This window comes from Sarcophilus harrisii, chromosome 3, assembly GCF_902635505.1.
Source record: "Sarcophilus harrisii chromosome 3, mSarHar1.11, whole genome shotgun sequence".
Lineage (NCBI taxonomy): Eukaryota > Metazoa > Chordata > Mammalia > Dasyuromorphia > Dasyuridae > Sarcophilus > Sarcophilus harrisii.
In genome coordinates, this window is record NC_045428.1 from 80,575,991 (window position 1) to 80,594,711 (window position 18,721).

Consider the following 18,721-nt stretch of genomic DNA (forward strand, 5'->3'; position numbering starts at 1 on the left):
AGGGTGGGGCCTCGCGAGGAGCCCGCCCAGGGGCGGGGCCTCCGGCCTCCCGGGGCCGGCTCGAAGGGAGGGCGAGCAGTCGATCGCCGAGCGCGCGCTCAGCACCATGGCGTCTCCCCTCCCGCGGCGCCTTCTCCTGGTGTCTAATTCGCGGCTCCATGGGGAGGGCTACCTGGAGCACTGTGAGGAGCAAGTGCGCAGCTTCTTCGGGGGGTGAGGCGCGGGGGTCGTCGGGAGGGCGGCAGGCGGCTCCGCGCCGCTAGGAGGGCGGGGCGGATGGGGAAAGTGGAAGGGAAGGGAGGTCCTGAGGCGCGGGGGAGGGGAGCGTGGTGGGAATCCCGTCCCATCTCCCCCAGGGAGCGCGCTGCGACCCTCGAGCGGGGTGGTCTTTGCTTGCTCCTCCACAGAGGTCAAAGGGCAGCCTGGGCGAGGTTCAGCCTAGCCCAGAAACAGCCTCTAGCTCGGCCCGAGAGGGCTCTCCTGGTCTAGTCCTGAAACATCCCCTAGTCTGGCCCTGAAAAGGACCTAGCCTAGTCCTGAAGCGTTCCCTAGCCCGGCCTGGGAGGGTTCTCCCCCACGGGGGGTCCGTCTGGCCCAGAAACATACCCTAGTCTGGCCCTGAAAAGGATCTAGCCTAGTCCTGAAGCGTTCCCTAGCCCGGCCTGGGAGGGTTCTCCCCCACGGGGGGTCCTTCTGGCCCAGAAACAACCCCTAGTCTGGGCCTGAAAAGGATCTAGCCTAGTCCTGCAGCATTCCCTAGCCCGGCCTGGGAGGGTTCTCCCCCACGGGGGCTCCCTAGTCCTGAAACATCCCCTAGTCTGGCCCTGAAAAGGACCTAGCCTAGTCCTGAAGCGTTCCCTAGCCCGGCCTGGGAGGGTTCTCCCCCACTGGGGGTCCGTCTGGCCCAGAAACATACCCTAGTCTGGCCCTGAAAAGGATCTAGCCTAGTCCTGAAGCGTTCCCTAGCCCGGCCTGGGAGGGTTCTCCCCCACGGGGGGTCCTTCTGGCCCAGAAACAACCCCTAGTCTGGGCCTGAAAAGGATCTAGCCTAGTCCTGCAGCATTCCCTAGCCCGGCCTGGGAGGGTTCTCCCCCACGGGGGCTCCGTCTGGCCCAGAAACACCCCCTAGTCTGGCCCTGAAAAGGACCTAGCCTAGTCCTGAAGCGTTCCCTAGCCCGGCCTGGGAGGGGGCTCCATCTGGCCCTGAAAAGGATCTAGCCTAGTCCTGAAGCGTTCCCTAGCCCGGCCTGGGAGGGGCTCAACCCCATGAGGGCTCCTCCTGGCCTGGAGGGGCTCAGAATATCCAGAAGTGTCCCCTAGCCTGGCCGGGGAGGGCTCCAGGAGCCTGGCCCTGAAACATCCACTAGCCCAGCCTGGGAGGGGCTCTCCCCCACGAGGGCTCCGTCTGGCCCTGCAGGATCCTCTAGCCTGGCCTGGAGGGGCTCAGTTTATGCAGTAGTTTCCTCCAGCCTGGCCCGGGAGGGCTCCAGTAGCCTGGCCCTGAAGCATCTGCTAGCCAGTCTAGCTAGACTGGGAGTTGAAGATGTATTACAGCCTCAAAACATGGCATAGAGTAGCAATACCCTTTCTCAACCTTGCACTTTTGATAGTGGCTGTTACATGAGTATAAAATGTCTGTATCTGAGATGCCACTGATAGTGGGAAACTCTGATAGAGAAAGAGAATTTATATTCCTGCAGGAGTTGTACTTTTGTCTCCAGTAGTTTAAATATTAGTCTCTGTGTCAGAACTGTTAAAATAAGAGAATCTTTGAACCTTGTTTGGAGATACCAGGGTCAGGTAAGATAAATTATGAAGATAGTATTGGAAGCCTACTTAATTCTCTTTACTTTTTACACACTCTCCTTCTCCCTTGAACACATACTGTTTTTTTGTCTCCTGTTTTGTTCTCTCCCTAAATCTGCGTGGAAAAACAAAATCCTGGACTTAATCTGAAACTGCTTTACACTGGAGTATAAATTACTAATGTCATGTTAAGGTACATTACCCCTTTTTGATAATTCTGCATTTTAAACTAAAACAAGGGGACCCCTAAGTGGAATTTCAAACTAATTAGAATGTAGATTATTTGGGAATGTACAAATTGCTATCCAGGAGCTTAAGGGGGGAGATAACACGTACATATAAAATCATATTCAAAGTACAAGCAAGTTAGATAGATGCAGTATCTGGAGGGAGGAGGGAGGAAAGTTCTCTTGCAGAAGATGATTCTTAAGGAGTCTTAAAGGAAATGAGGGTTTCCACCAGGTATAAGTGGAGAATATGAGCATTCCAAGCATAGGTGACAAATATTCCAGGACAAATATGGATGTTCTCCAGTCCTATGGGAACAATTTGTGATTATTTCAAATTATTGGGGGGTGGGGGGGAGAGACAGTTTCTGCAATCTTTGATTCATTTTTTTTAATATACACAAGAGAGGGTTGTCAAAAATTGATTGATCATTTCAAGCTGCATAGTGGAGACTGACTCCCAAGCCAGAAAAGGTAGCTCTGAGAAACCTAAATTATTAATATATCAATGCACATTATCTTAATAATTATAAAATCACAATTTTTCCTCAGAAAGGAATTGGAGCATTGTGTCTGAGGAATAACATGTAAGTCAATGTGGAGTGCATTAATATGAGTAATGTGCATGTTAAGACCAGAAAACTAGGGAAGGACCATGTTCTGAAGAGTTCTGCTTACAAAACAGAAGATTTTATTGTTTCCACAGGTACTAGGGAGCCAATGGAGTTTTTTACAGAATGGGATGGGAGGGAGGTGTGACACAGTCAGACCTTTGTTTTAGGAAAATCACCTTGGCAACTATATGGAGGATAAATTCAGAAAGGAGAGATTTGGAGGCTGTTGTTTCAGATTAGAAATGGAGATGTACTTATGACTGAGTGAAGATAGAGAGAAATGAAAGGATTTTAAAACTGATTAGATGGCATGAGAGAGAATGATAAGTTGGGAATGACAACAAGATTGTCATGCATACCAGGGTAATTGCAAAAGAGGGTGGTTACCTTGACCTGTATATCCTGAACATACAATGGTTTTTTGGGAAAAGATGAGTTCTGTTTTGGACATGTTGAGATTCATATGTGTATGGAAATCCAGCTTGCAATGAACATTAGGCTGTTGATGATTTGGGACTGGAGCTCAGAGAGAGCCTATAACAGTAGAGAGATGTGGGAGTCATCTAGATCAAGATGATAATTGGACTGGGGAGAATTTGTGAGATCAGAAAATAAAGAGAAAAGAAAAGGCTCAGAACTGATTCGAGGGGTATAATTCCAAGGAATGAGGGAGCATAGGATGGAAAGGGACAGCAGAGAAGTCCAAGAAAGAACAGGCACAGAAACCCAGAAGTGAAATAATATTCTGTGGAGAAAGGATAGCGAACAGTGTCAAGTGTGTCAACAGGCAATCATGTCATGACACTAATGTGAAAATCAGTTTATTATAAGAGAAATGAACATAGGCCTTAGAAGTTTGCACATTTATGAGAGTTCAAAAGGAGAATGAAACATATTTCCTAAAAGAATGTGGAATACAAGAGGTTTGGCAATTGTTAATGCTGTAAAGTTACCCATGTATATATCCTGTAAATAAAAGGCTATTAAATTAAAAAAAAAAAAAAAAAAAAAAAAGAATGTGGAATAGAAGGGAAAAGCTGCAATGAAAGTGGGAGAACAAACAAAACTCCTCCTAAAAGGAAGGAGCTAGGCAATAGCAAAAGACTCACTCTTTTTCCTTGGGAACTGCAAGATTCTGAAGATAGAGGAATCTATTCACCTGTAAAGTAATCCAGCACATTGGGATGCAAATAACAAATTATGTTATCTGGGACAAGGGATAAAAAGGGCCTTCATCCTTGACACATTCAGAGTCATTTGCATGTTTGGGGTCCAGTATTGGAAAATTTGGAAAATACGGCAACTCAAAAAGACATGTTCAAGGGACCCCTCAATGACTCTTAATAAGTGCAAAGTTTGAGGATTGAGAAAAGACCATTACATATGGCAGGTAGTTTTGGAGATAGTTTTGAGTTTCAGTTGAGTGATAATTGAAAGCAGGCGACAAATTACTTTAACATATCCTTAAGAACAACAATGAGAGGAAGCTAGGGCAAAACACTGTCACAATTCCCCAGATGGGTTGGTAAAAAGAAATCCTAAAATTAGCTGTACAAAACAAACAATAATTCAGTTCACTTGTGTTTAAGAGAAAATCTTGCCCCAAATTTTGATATATTCTTGTATTTAAGAAATATTTACAAATGATGAATATCTCACATTGGTTTCAAGGTTAGGCAGTATAAGATAGAGCTTAGAAGTAGAGATTGGTTTTGAGTTAGGTTGAGGAACTTTCCTGTAAGTAGAATCATTCTAACTCACTTAACACACACACTCTCTTCTCTCTCTCTCTCTCACTCACACACACACACACATACAAATGAGATATGTTTATATATCATTGACTACTAAAGAACTGTGAACATTTCTTTTTGTTTTTCTCCCCCAGAATAGTGAAGCGAGTTCTTTTTATTCCATATGCACTTCATGATCGAGATGCCTATGCCAAAACTGCAAGAGAAAAATTTCAAAGCTTAGGTAAAAATCTACTTTTATTGTAGACTTGCTAAAATATTAGTGATTATCAGATTTTAGTAATTCACCTGTCAGTTAAAATATCCACTATCATGATTATGCAAAGCACTTTTAGAGCCCAAGTAGTTGGCACAATTTTCTAAGAATTGAACTGGTCTTTTTGGTGTATAAAGCCCTGGACCTGGAGTCAGAACGACCTGAGTTCAAATCCATTTCCGATGTTTTCTGGCTCTATGATCTCAGGCAAGTCCTTAATCCTGATCGTCTTGCTAAAAAAAAAATAATAAAATTGAATGAACAAGTAATAGCTTATTCCTGGTTTTTTCCCTATTCCAAAATATAACTGGGGACTTTCCTAGGAAATCATTTTAACTTCAAATCTTAGAATTGCTAGAAATAATATTACCTTCGAGAATCAGTGTGCACGGTGACTAGAGGTCACTTTGGAATCAGAAAGGGCAGTGTTCAAAGAGCCTGGTGCTGATAAATACTATGTAACTACAGGTATATTGCCTAAACTTGGAGTCCCTGATAACTTTCTAAGACAGTATAAGTTAAAGTAGATTTGCCAGGCAATAGAAAGAATTTTGGTGTTCCCCACATAGTTGAAATCACAGGTCTAGTGAAAAAGAAAAAAAAAAAAAAACCCGAAGGCAAAAACAACTTTCAGGGTACTTCCGTGTATATCATTTCATTGTTACTAGATCCATTACTTCTACTATATTATATTATAATATAGTATATAATATATATATTTATATAATATATATAATATATAGTATATAATATATTATAGTATATACTATAATATAAATATTATAGTATATACTATAATATATTATAAAGCTAACCCTTTGATAAGCCGAGAGTTTTCCCATGCCAATTTCTAGTGAATGAATATGTGGCCTCTTTAAGCAAAAGCCATACCATGTGTGAATAAATCACATTCTCTTTTTGAATTTAAGGATATGGGTTAGACAGCATTCATGAATCTTCTGACCCTGTGGAAGCTGTGAGGAAATCTGAAGCCATATTTGTAGGTAAGGTGAAAGCATTTTGAATCTTTTAAAGGCTTAAGCTTTCTTTTTCTTTTTAAATTTTGTTTTCAAAAGTTCTAAATTAAAATGCTTCTTTAAGAAGACAACTACATATCTAAGACAAAAGAACTGGAGCCATTGCTAAGGTATGACTGAGACACTTGTATTTAATTTCAAGTTATACTTAGCCAGCAGCTGCTATCTAGAAAGGTATTAGATAGGAGGTTTCTTTTTCTGTAAAAGTAAAATGTAAAATTACTTGCTTAGTAGAAACAGAAATTTTATTAATTAAATTAAATTAAAAGATTTATAGCTTGAAATGATATTCCAAAAGGCAAAGAGACTAGGCATATGACTAAGAATAATTTATTTCAACAAAGCTGAATTAAGGGGAAAATGAACTTTAAATGAAATGGGATGCTTACATTCTAATATGAAGTGACGATTTATATGACCTCCTCTAAAAGTGATTTGGGGAACCTAGGAGTAATCTACTTAGAAATCCTGGGATCAGTTCTGTTATGGCCTGCTAAAGGATAGGGTGTGGTGTGGTAGTGTGAAAAGTTGGTCTTCGATGAATTTTTGCCAGAAGGCTTTCTAGCTTTCCCTTTAGTTTTTCTTTTGGGTAATGATACCTCAGTAGGGGGCAGCTATTGTGGTACAGTAAAAAAAGCCCTGGACTTGGAGTCAGGATCATCTGAGTTCAGATCTGGCTTCTGACTCTGCTTCTTTTAATTCTTCAGCAGGGTATAACAGAATTGTTACCAAGATTTCTATCTAATTATATTGTCTCTAGGCTACTCTAATAACACTTAAGAGGGGGACATATATATCATGGTTCCATATTGAGTTCTATATTGGAATGTAAGCATTCCATTTCATTAAAATTCCATTTCCCTCTCCATCCCCACTCCCCACAAATGATTATATTCAGCTTTACTAAATTAATTATTCTTAGTCATAAGCCTTTATTCTTTGCCTTTTAGAATATCATTTTCAAATTCTAAGTTAAAGTTTCTGTTTTCTTTAGTTCCTAATGGGGCATCAGAGCAGGAAATGACAAATCACACCAGTCTTTTTGCCAAGAAAATCCTATGGACTTCACAATAAATTTAGAGACACTCCAATAATTGGTATCTTTAAAGTCTTTTCTCCTATTCAGTTTAACTATTTGTTAACCATTGATGTTAAGTCATGTCTGAGTCTTCGTTACCCCATTTGGGATTTTCTTAGCAAAGACACTGTGATGGTTTGCCATTTCCTTCTCCAGCCCATTTTACAGATAAGGAAACTGAAGCAAGCAGGGTGAAGTGACTTGTCCATGTTCATACAGCTTGTAAGTTTCTGAGACTAGATTTGGACTCAGGAAGATGAGTCTTCCTAATTCTAACCCCAATGTTCTATTCATTTGTATCACCTACCTTCCCAGTATTAACAGTTATCCAGTAGTTTTAATGATTATTACTGTGTGTATACTTTGAGATCTGGTGCTGCTGGGCACCTTTTATTCCTACTTTTTTCTCCCATTATTTCTCTATCTTTTGTTCTTCCAGATGACTTTTATTACTTTTCTAGCTCTATCAGGTAGCCCTTTGGTAGTTTGGTGTAATATTCTCTCTAAAATGTAATGTTCTCTGTTGAGATTTTCTTGGGCTCTCTGGAGGCAGCCTTCGTTTCAGTTCAGTAATCACCACAAGTGTAGCCAGGAGTTAAAGTCCAAATCCTTTATTGTCTCTTTCAAAGTTTGGTCTTTTTCACTTGGGGCTCAGCTAGTTTTCTGGAGGCTTTCCGGATCTTGGTTTCAGTGGAGAAGGGAAGGAGGAGAGCCTGCCACCACTTCTCTGTCTTCCCTAGTTCTGATTCTGGCTGAGTTTGTCTGAGCTTATATGCTCTCTTATCATAGGTGTAAATCTTGTAGAACTATATTAAGTACTAAGTAAATGTACTGAACTAGGGAATTGTTAAGCATCATGCTAAATAACCATTGTCTCTATCAATTTCACTGAGTTAGCACCTTGTAAGAATCCTTGTTTCAAATTCAGAATTCTGGTCCATAACAATTTGGTATACTGAAACAATGATTGTTTATTAACCAATAATTTTTTATCAATAATTAATTAGTTGCTCAACTATAAACAAAAATTATCTTTCCAGTTATTTCTGTCTATTTCTTTAGAATGTTTTGTTTTCATATAGCTAAGTATGTTTTGTACATTCTATAGTTATTTTGGATGAAATTTATTTTTCTCACAGGGTTGTGGTAAGGATTGATCAAATGAAATATTTGTTAAGCTCTTAGGTCAATGCTTGGCACATGTGGGTGTTTATTCCTTTCTAGGCTTGGTGATGTAGTGTAACAGTAGTGTTAGTAGATATCCTCCCTTTATCTTGCTCTTGGAAACATAATCTGAATTAGCTCTGGTAGCCCTGTCAGCCCTACTTCCTTCTACTTGGGCTCTCATCAGGGACTTTTTTTCTTGGTTTTCCTTCAGATTGAGCAAAGCCTGTATAAAGTAAGCATTCAAATGTTTATTGCTGATAACTACTGTGGTTTTCTCTGCCAGCCCCAAATGAAAGAATTTACTTCCTGAGGGTTAGGGACGGAACAGGACGGGATGATATGGACTGATTCCTCCTCAAAATTAATAACTAAACTCTGGTTCATGTGTTCCCAGTATTTGTAGTCTGTTTTTGGATCATTCTTGCTTACCCACAACTTCTACTTTGAGGACATATTGAGAGTATCACAATTTCAGTATTTTTATTTAGGCAAAATAAAATGTGTTTTGGTTTTTCCCATACAGGTGGTGGTAATACTTTCAGACTTCTGAAGACATTATATGATTTAAATCTGATTCCCGAAATCAGGAAGAGAGTCCTCCTTGTAAGTTGACCTACACGGATTTACTGAAACTAAAATTAAGTGATTCTATGGATATATTAATTTTTATTTTTCTATATCTTGCTTTCCCTTTAAAAATAAACTAGATGCTAAATCTATGGAGATCTTTTCTAGCACTAATGATAGATGTTGCATTATTCATTGTGGGCTTATGGAAGCAAGACTGATCTAAAAGATCATATTAGTTAAGAATAATTTTGAATATCCTTTAGGACAGGCCCTCCAAAGCTTATTAATGTTGAGTACAACATATTCATGAACTTCTTCAGAGGCACTTTTAAAATTATAGGAAATGTTGGATGAACTGAAAAATATTGTTGATAAAGTACTGTTCATTTGAGATGGAAAGTGACACGAATGAGATTATGACGAATTCTAGGTAAAGACTGCATTATTTTGATTTTTACATATAAAATAGAATATAATTCTCTCGGTTACAAGGACCGAAAAGACAATATGCTCAGTTCAGGGATAAATTTGTAGTTTAGCAGAGACTTCCAAGATTCTTAAAAAAAAAGGTCTAAAAAAAGACTACATATGAATATAATAATCACTTCCACTAGCCCCGATCTATTATTAAGCCAGATAAGGGTTAAATAGTTTCTGTTATCTTAATAAAAATATATAGAAAACAATGGGAAAAGAGCATAATAGCTGGTTTTCAGCTATTTCCTTTTCTCTTTCTGCCTTCATAGATAAAAATACTGCCCCAGAAGCTCCTGCTTTGCATGGCAACCCAAGCGCTGTATACTTTTGCAATAAAAAAGAAAAAGGAACTTCTTCTGTAGCTTTCTTGGGGACCTAAACTCTTAAGACATTCTTTTGCTTTGTAGGAAGCCAGTTTATCAAGTTTTGAGATAATCTAACCTAAATCATTGCTGTATTTCCAATCATACTTTCTAGAAACTAGAGAGAACTGATGTTTATTCTTTCTTACCCTTCAAGACTTTTCTGGATAGCTATGTCTTTTTTTTTTTTAAATTCTAAGATAAGTAGCTCTTTTTAAATTTTTTGCAAAACAGCTGGGGTAAATGTAATGTGACACAAGCTTCAGGTATCTTTGAGATTATGACTATTATACTTAATGCTTTGGAGTAACTAAAAGTTACACTAAAAGTCAAAACTTTGCCCTCTGGTTCTTTGTGGATCCCAGATTGTCCACCAGTATGTAATATTTTCATATTCATTCCCTATCACCTATTGGAACAAGAGTTCCATAAAAAGAATATGCCATTATTTCAGATTTAAATGTAATTTTTACTATGCAGGCTCTGTGAACATTGGCTTGGCAGAAGAGACAAGAATGCATAATTAATATTTATCTTTCTAATTTTCACTTCACAACATTTGATGTAATGAAGGGTTTAAAGGTTGAAAAAAGGAGTTCTCTAATGTTGTGATCAATGCCATCTCCCAGTTACAAGTGTCATGCCAGTTTTCTTTGATTTTCTCCATCAGGGCTGTCAGCTCTTTAGTTCAAAGAGTCTCTTTCTTCTTTATTCCCAATTATTTTAGCATCCTATGTTCAGCCAGGGATTTAGAGGAATTTCTGCTTCCTCAGAAATGTTTTTCTCTTCAGAATTGTAAATGCCATTAAAGATTTGAGGAGTGTGCACTTTAACGTCTGTGTTGATAATTGATTTGTTCTTGGTGGTAATTTTTGGCTCCTCACTCATGTTTTGTTGTATGACTTATTTTTTGTTTCAAAGTTAACATGAATCTTTCAGGCAGGTGTTCCATACATGGGATCTAGTGCTGGAACAAATGTAGCCACGATCAGCATCAATACCACCAATGATATGCCGATTGTATTCCCACCTTCTTTTGAGGCTTTGGGATTTGTTCCTTTTAATATCAATCCCCACTACCTGGATCCAGATGTTAATAGCACACATATGGGTGTAAGTATGTCATTACAAATTCTTATATTGGTTAAAGCAATCATAATGTAGATCTTTGCATATACAATAAATACTTGCTGATATTCTTGAAGTGCAAATAAGAAGAGATAATATTTGAAACTTGAAGAAAACCTATCCCACAAAAACATTTTAAAGGAAATGCTTTTGTATTCTTCAGCTTCCAATTCCTTCCCCTTGCCCCTTTAAGGATAAACAAGCTCCTGAAGGAAATTTAAAGAAAAGTAGAATAACCGTCCCCACAGAATTTCAAGATGGTTTTGAGAAGGGAAGAATTTGCAATTGTTCTCAGAAGCCTGCAATGTGGTACAGTTGTGTACCAGTTTTCAATCAACAAACTTGGATTATTATATACTGTGCAAAAGCAAACAAACAAAACCAAAAAAAGTAGGTATTTGTTACCAAGGTGATAACTGACTTTCCTGAAGAGCAGAGTTCTGGCTCTAGGCCTTAATCAGCAGTCAGTAAATAACATAGGTCAGCTCTTCAGTGAAACCCACACACTAATCACAGGGAGGAAGATACACAGGTACAGACAGAGGTTGCCACACCCACGCATTTGTTTTTCTCTTAGTTTGTTCCCATAAATGGTAGACCAATAAGCATTTCCATTTAGACACCGTGACTTACCAAGAGAATGTACATTTAGTAGAAACTGATGCCCTTTATGACATGATGCTTCACCTTAAGATGTTTTCATTTGATGGAGTTTGAGTAGAAAAACCTTCCTCAATGCATCCTGAGAATACACATTAGCACAGACAGAGAGACATAGAACACAAAAAGCTTTGTGTAATAGTGGGTCACATTTATTTAATACTTTTAAGATTTATCAAAACTAAACTGTTGAGACAACAGAGCCCAAGGCTACACAGCAGGTGCCTTCTCCACCTGAGCTCCCTTTCCATTGCTGCTGCTTCTCCACGGGTGCTAGACTAACACTCCTGAGTTGTTGTTTAATTGAGAGCAAATAGAACTGTTTGGCAAGTGAAGAAAGCTCCACAGTAAGACAGGAGGGAGTTATTTAGCCATTACATTCTGTGGATAGGTGACTTAGCATCCTACGAAGCGAGCATCATCTGAAGACAGTAATGAGAGAGGATGGCTACCTGAGGAAGTCACTGAGGCTTTCTTACAACCTCTCTCAGATTCCAGGTGTCTCTCAATGAGTAGTATAATGACAGTGCCTCAACTCAGACCCCTGACGCCTTCTGTTCCTCTAAGCCAAAAGATCTTCTGAGGAAACACACAGGCGTCTGGGGGTAGGAAATGGAAATACTTGTTGGATCCGTCAGTGGCTTTAGTTTTAAAAAAAAGTTTCTCTTTTCTAGGAGACACGTGAAGAACGGATTCTTCAGTATCATGAAGAGCCAGACACCCCTCCAGTACTGGTATTGTCCACATTTAACTTCTATGGCTAATCACAAGATTGGGAAGCTAAAGATAATACTCTACACAAAATTAACCAGCACATGGCTTTATCTGATTTTGTGTTTGTCTCTCTTAGCTTTTTCTGCTTTTACCTCTGCATGCTTTTCATTCTTGAACTTTTCCACTTTTCTTTGCCATCTGAAATTACACTCTAAGAAGAAAATCAGTTTTCTTTACAAGTGATGATGAGATACTGAAGGGGAAACAGGAACAAGAAAGCAGCAAGCAGAGGCTTCAATAAGAACCACATTCCGAGAAACCAGGGGTAATTATTGGCATATAAATGTACTTGGAAGGCTAAAAAACCATAATAATTATTGATAATAGTGGCCTATTTAGATCATTGCTCAGAATTTAATTTCAGATCATTCCTCTTATAAAAGTTTCCTATAAAAGGAAAAAAAAGGAAGACTTTATATATAAATCTTTTGAATCTTTTTCATTTCTCTCCCTATACAAAATCTTTTAAAAGCTAATATAATGCTTTTAATACATAATATTTAATATTTTAGGTTAATGGATACTTTCATATTTGCAGTTCTTTCACCTTAAGAGAACACACTGTAAAAATGACATCCCTGAAACGTGTCCACTGAGCAAAATTATAGCATCCATTCTATACTTCATAAAGTCTTCCTCTGATGTCTCATTGTGAGATAGACATGATTCTGAGCCCTCAGAAAAAAAAGGCGCTAACAGTGTTGCAAAGAGGTCAACCAGCATTTTTGTAAAAGGCAAATCAATTTACCAAGTGACTAAGTTGTTTAAGTCCAATAGTATGGCTAGAACTCTCTAGAAATTTGGATGTGAAAATGAGCTGATATATAAAATAATAAACTTGGTGGAATGGCAGAATCAAATCAGGTTTTTTTTTTTTTTAATCTGTTTTTAACATTCATTTTAAAAAATATTGTGTCCCAAATTCTTTCCCTTAAGCCTCTTCCCTACTCTTTGAGAAAGCAAGTAACATATCATTTGTATTTGTGAAGCCATCCACAATATATTGCTATATTTACTATGATCAAATGAGTTTTCTAAAATTAGAGGAGACTTGTATTAGTCAGCATTGAGCAAGGAACCAGTGGCTGAAGAGAAATTGAGTATGAGAAAAGAGGGAATGTTGGAAGGAGGAAACTTCCAGCAAGATGGGATCCAAGAACAAAAGTTGAATGATTGGTCTTGACAAAGAGAAGGCACACTTGTATAGATTCATGAAAACTGTTCTGCAGTAAGGAGGGTCTATGAAGTTAGGTAAATTTGTAGTGAATTAAGTCTGCATGTTTGTGTGGCTTTCTCCAGAAGTTATACACTATGTGAACAGATAAAGAAAAAGGAAGATTTTTAGAAGACCCAGGATTTGGCAAAATGTGACTGATGTTAAGACTTGTAGAAAGTAAGCATAATTCTTCAAAATTGATAATCAGTTGGGATAGCAGATACTTTTCAGGTTATAGCTACATATCTTAAATGGAGAGTTTTTTAGGCAAACATGCCGAAATTCTCAGAATTGGGTCATTCTTTCCTTAGGATTATCCCTTTGTTGAGCTTTCATAGTTGCAGTATAGAGAGGCTGCGTTGATATGTTCTAGAATTGGCTGCCATGGCACAATTGAATGAAAAAATTCACAGAACAAGATCCATAATGATTACAAAGCAATTATCCATGAAGATCCTATCAAGAACATGGAGGTAAAGCTATGACAGCAGGTTTTGGCCACTATATTTCCGCATCATTTTTTACTTTTGAAGTCAAGGAGGAGCAAGTCAGCAGGTGTATGTTATCCAAGAACAGCTCCAAGTTGGAAACTGGTTCTACAGGAACCTTTCTTTAGCAGAACATCTCACAAGTTTATAGCCATTTTCTGTCTCTCCCCTATCATTCCCATAATCAAAACTGCCAATCATTTTGCAATCCAATAGCTATGTTTTATCTCTCAAGTTCAGACCATTATCAAACTTACCATATTAAAAATTTTTGATGAAGGGTTTACGTGAAGGATCAATGCTACTGGTGGAAGGAAACAAAGCAACACTTTTAGGAAGAAGTAAAGCTCGACTTTTCCTGAGGTAAAGTTAAAATTTAATTTTAGAAAATGTTTTGTTTTTAAATACAAGGAACCATTTTGCCTAAGTTCATGAAATCACTAATTTACAGATCACTAACCACCTATCACACAGAGTGACACATGGCCCTAGGAATGGCATAGGCCACTCATGAGATGCTGATACAAGTTTACAGTCCCATATTACTTCTTCCAGGGTATCTGGCAACCGACATTCTTAGTCTAGGAAAAACTACAACCAGCCAATGTGATTTTGATGGAAATAACCAGGTCACTGGAAAAAATTAAAACCTTTTTTCCTTCAGGAAAAAGGATTGAGTACCAAGGGCAACAAGTAGTAAATTCTAAAGTGACTGTACGCCTTTCTGCTCTTTGATATTTCAAAGGGTAAGACTAGGTTTTAGTACCCCTGGACTTGCCTTTTGTTCTTATGCCACTTGGTCACTGCTCATCCCCAGAGTACTTGTAAGGATGAGAGGCTGTTGCCACCTCTGTGACCTCTCCTATACCCCCTGCCTTTTTGCAATAGACAGTTGCCTCCAAGGAAAGTACCTCAAAGCATGGATTTTTGCTATATACCTTCTTTCTTAATTGAGTAGGCATGTTTCAGCAGTCTTTCAAAAATGTATCCTATATACTTGATAGTTTTATATGTGTATATATAATGTGTGTGCATATGTACATACATATGTATAATGTAATTATATTAAATATGATATAAAGTTAGTGAAGGTAAATTAATGTTTCATTAGACCTTATGTATTAATTGCTATTTAGGGATAGAGCTGTCAGTAAATAGTTTCCTGTTAGTAATTACTATTTCTATATGTGTGAAACTTTAAGGTGATATATAAAAATGCTGCTTTTGGAAGGGATTTTAATAAATCATTAGTACTGAATTATATGAAAGCATTTTTTTTCCCTCATCACTTGAAAATTAAATGTAAAAAGAGGAAATCACAATCCAAGATTCTCTCTAATTCATTGTGATACATAAATTAGTTTATTGGGATAAAAAAAATAGCCATAATGGGCTAGCAATTTATTTCTACTGTTTCTATTTTAATTAATAAATTGCAGTAAGTTATTTATATTGCAGTAAGTTTCATTTAATTGAAAGTGTTTTTGGACTTGCTTGGGTACTGTGGGCATGGTTTTATTACATGCAGTTTTAAGAATAAGGCCCAGTCATTGATTTTACAGAGCCATATTTGGATTATTTTACTTACATAGCTACTAATTTACTGTTCTTCACCGATTTGGAATCCTAAGTCTTGCCATATATAACAGTAAAACTGAAGCAGTCCTAGGCTACATAGAACTTGTCTTCAGAGATATGTTACGGTTGTCTTTCTGTTTGGAAACTAGGGGTCAAACACCAACAGAACAAGAACCTGGAGCTGATCTCAGTTTTCTCCTTAATTCCTAAGTGATCCTTAGAAGCTACCAGCTTTGCCAAAAAAGATATTCATCAATTGCAGCGGTAAAATAATCAAAAGAAGATTGCCAGTACAAATATTGGCATGGACCTGATTTACCCTTAATTTAACCAAGATTGCTTTCCCCTCCCCCCCAAATACTCCCATGTGCTATTTGGCAATATCAGTTTTGCAGCTATGCTATGATCACTTGACTTTAAACTTAAAAAATAAAATTCTATACTAAACTTTTGTCTACACTTTTTAGTCACTAAAAATGATTTAAAAACAAAGTTAACATAACTGTGAACATTTAGGAAAAAGGATTGCTTATGTTTTGTTCACCAGTAGGATGCGAGCACACAAAAAACTTTGCCTAAACTTCAAAACGGTGATAATTTCTTTTTTAATAGCAATGTAGTCATGATCTCAAATGTATTCAAATTTATCCATGGTAGATGTCCACTCAAACACCAGGAAAAGAACATCCAGTTTTTTATTCGATTCAAACCCACTTTTATATCTATATACATATATACATGTGTGTGCATATGACATATACAAAGCTAATTTTGTCATTTTATATACAAAATAAGTACATTCTTAGAAAATGATTACAAATTTTCAAGAGACTAAAAAAGTGCAAAAATTTTTAGACCATCTTCAGTCGTGCTGTACAGAAAAAAAAAATCAAATATAGACTCATATACAAACATTTAAATTAATTAAAATGTACTTGATTTAACAAAAAAAAAAAAATCACCATGTACAACTTTAAAAGCACAAGAATATATTGCACCTAATAGCAACTTCATTACAATTGAAAGAATAATCAATATTAGAGATACTCATCATCCCAGTTAAGACTTGATTGACTTTAAAGGCTTTTTTTTTTTTTTTTTTTTTTTTTTTTTGGTTTTGGCATAGGAAAAAGAAAATCCATTGTCACATTTACACAATGAAGAATCTTCTAAGGCTTATTGGCCTATTTTCTAGTGTCAAGAAACTAAGCAAATTTTGAGGCACATTTTAAAATTATTTTATATGACTTTTAAATTTTTCATTTGCTATTTTTAGCATATTAAGCAACAGTACAATTTCTAAAATGCTGGACAAAAAGTCGTTGTTTCCATAATTCTGTGATGAAATTCAAAGAAAGTATGTCATATATATGCATACAAGGTGGTATTGGCTGGAGGATGACAACCATCCTCTGAAAATGTAACGGAATTTTCACAAAAATGAGAAATGTTATGAGCTACCTTATTACTATAATAGAAATTGACAAGAGTCAGAAAAATGCAAGGTGACCAGGCCATGTCCTGGTTACATTTTTGCTCATTTTTATTGCCCTAAATCTTGAAATTAAAAGGAGATATTATGGGAGAAGCAAGAAGCACAGATCTTCTAATTGTTTGGAGCTGCAGAGGAAATGCTGGTGAAAGGACTTGAGAATCATTTTTCTATCAAATAATGAAGTGGGAAAAAAAGGACTTCAGACAATAAAGTTTCTTAGTAATGTGTCATAATTTTGGAGTTGAATTATTAAGGAAAGAAATACTATGAGAAACAAAGTTAATCTTCTATCCTTATATATAGTAGGGGATTAAGAGAAAATGATTTCCAGTTCTTCTCAGTTATACTTGTTTTATACATCTCAGCAAAAGAAACATTTTTTTAAATTGCAAACTGATCTTTAGATCACCATCACAAGGAATTAAAAGGTGTAAGTTCAAGTACTGACATGTGGGAAATACTTTTAAATTGTAAATTTAAAATATTATAAATGAATTCATATCTAAGACAATGTCTTAATTATGCATGTGTGTTAAAAAAAATTTTTTTTTGAGATGTAGCAGCCAAATCAGTGGATAAAAATCTAATGTCTGCATTTTTTGGTTTACTTTTTGTTGAGGCTAAGAAGTGTTAAGTGTTTGAGGCCAGATTTGAATTCAGGTCCTCCCTACTTGAGAGCCAGTGCTCGATCCACTGTGCCATCTAGCTGCCCCAAAAAGCTAGTGTCCAAGTCAGAAGACCTGGATTCAAATCTTACCTGTAACACTGGTTGTTATGACCCCAGGCAAAACAGTTAATTTGTCAGAGTTCCTCAAATGAGACGCCCTATTTCCAAATTTTGTATGTTTATTTCATAATCTTTATTATTGTTTTCTCTCCCATTAGATTTTGAGCTTCTTTGCAGCAGGGACTGTTTTTGCCTTTCTCTGTATCCTTGGTCCTTAGTTCTTGCTACATATTAGTTGTTGCTTAAATGTTTGACTTAGCTTCTAAGACCATATTGCAGAGAAGGTGCTAAGTTGCACCGGTGGCTTCAATTGAGTTTTCCAGAGCAGTGAAATCATAAGTCTAGTTCCTAACTCCATTTAATGGCCACATAAAATAAAAATGCATAAGAATAAAAGGATTGGATAAATATATTATATATATATATAGTTTGTAATAAGAGACATTATTTAACTTAATTTTCAAAAGGACAGATTAATTGAATATGGAGTCTGAGGCCCTACTATTAACTAACAACATGATTGTGGACCTTAGTTTTCTCACTTGTAAAATGAGAGATTTGAATTATTCATCAATTCAACAAGTATTTTCTTAAGTGCCCCTAGTGTGCCTAGCGGTCTGCTGGATATTTAAATTACAAAGACTCAGAGCAAGCCAATCTCCATGGCTGCTTCCAGGTTTTATATATATTTAAAGAAGGCATAATTGTGAATTCTATATAACAACATAAAATGAGAGTTTATGTGGAAATACCTTTTTAAAAAAACAGAAAAGGAAATGTTCAATAAAGGGCTGGAAGTATTTTCTGAATTTTTGAGATTAGTTTTTATCTACTTTTTTCCTAAATTCTTGCTGAACTTTTTTCTTTACTCAGAATAACTTTCTAGAAATTTAATCAGTCTTGGCTGGTTAGCTTAAGAATTCTAAGCCCTTCTCCAGTGCATGTAGAAAGTATCTGCACACATATAAATAGAAAACTGCAAGAAAGTTCAGCTTAGGACATGAGTAAGTTTCTTTCTAACCGAAGTTTACCATGAGGAGTACACCTGTTCACTTTAAATGAGGATTTTTTTTTTGTATCTGTTGTAAATTTTTTTTCATCTTATTTTGCACTATTCTAGATGCTAGAGATACAAATACCAAAAAAGAAAAATAAATTCCCTAATCTCTTTGGGGGGATTGTTATTTCTTGTAACAAAGTAAGAAGTGGAGGGAGAGGGGGAAGGAAGCCAATTCAGTAAAACTAACCATGAGTTTTTTATCAAACATTTTACTTGAAATACCGTTCCACAAATAAATAGATGGCAG

At 37.0% G+C, this 18,721-nt stretch overlaps 1 protein-coding gene across 2 annotated transcripts; it reads left to right on the top strand.

The window, feature by feature from the left end:
* The first annotated feature begins 28 nt into the window (after positions 1–28).
* On the top strand, positions 29–15,639 carry LOC100930436 (alpha-aspartyl dipeptidase). Of its 2 annotated transcripts, none has more exons than XM_031958304.1 (8): positions 29–213; positions 4,536–4,624; positions 5,587–5,661; positions 8,463–8,542; positions 10,288–10,461; positions 11,811–11,870; positions 13,895–13,977; positions 15,342–15,639. In XM_031958304.1, the coding sequence occupies exons 1-8, from the start codon at positions 107–109 to the stop codon at positions 15,400–15,402; spliced, it is 729 nt and encodes a 242-aa protein (XP_031814164.1). In that variant the 5' UTR covers positions 29–106; the 3' UTR covers positions 15,403–15,639. The 2 variants fall into 2 exon arrangements, with proteins under 2 accessions (XP_031814164.1, XP_031814165.1); XM_031958305.1 differs by lacking the exon at positions 29–213 and adding an exon at positions 1,484–1,999.
* Positions 15,640–18,721: the final 3,082 nt, after the last annotated feature.

What these genes read in the sequence shown, in the direction of transcription:
- LOC100930436 (XM_031958304.1), top strand. Translation starts at nt 107, where the DNA reads ATGGCGTCTCCCCTCCCGCGGCGCCTTCTCCTGGTGTCTAATTCGCGG. An exon ending in TCAGGAAGAGAGTCCTCCTT is followed by an intron (nt 8,543 to 10,287) that starts GTAAGTTGACCT and finishes TGAATCTTTCAG; the next exon opens with GCAGGTGTTCCATACATGGG. An exon ending in AAAGCTCGACTTTTCCTGAG is followed by an intron (nt 13,978 to 15,341) that starts GTAAAGTTAAAA and finishes TTTGGAAACTAG; the next exon opens with GGGTCAAACACCAACAGAAC.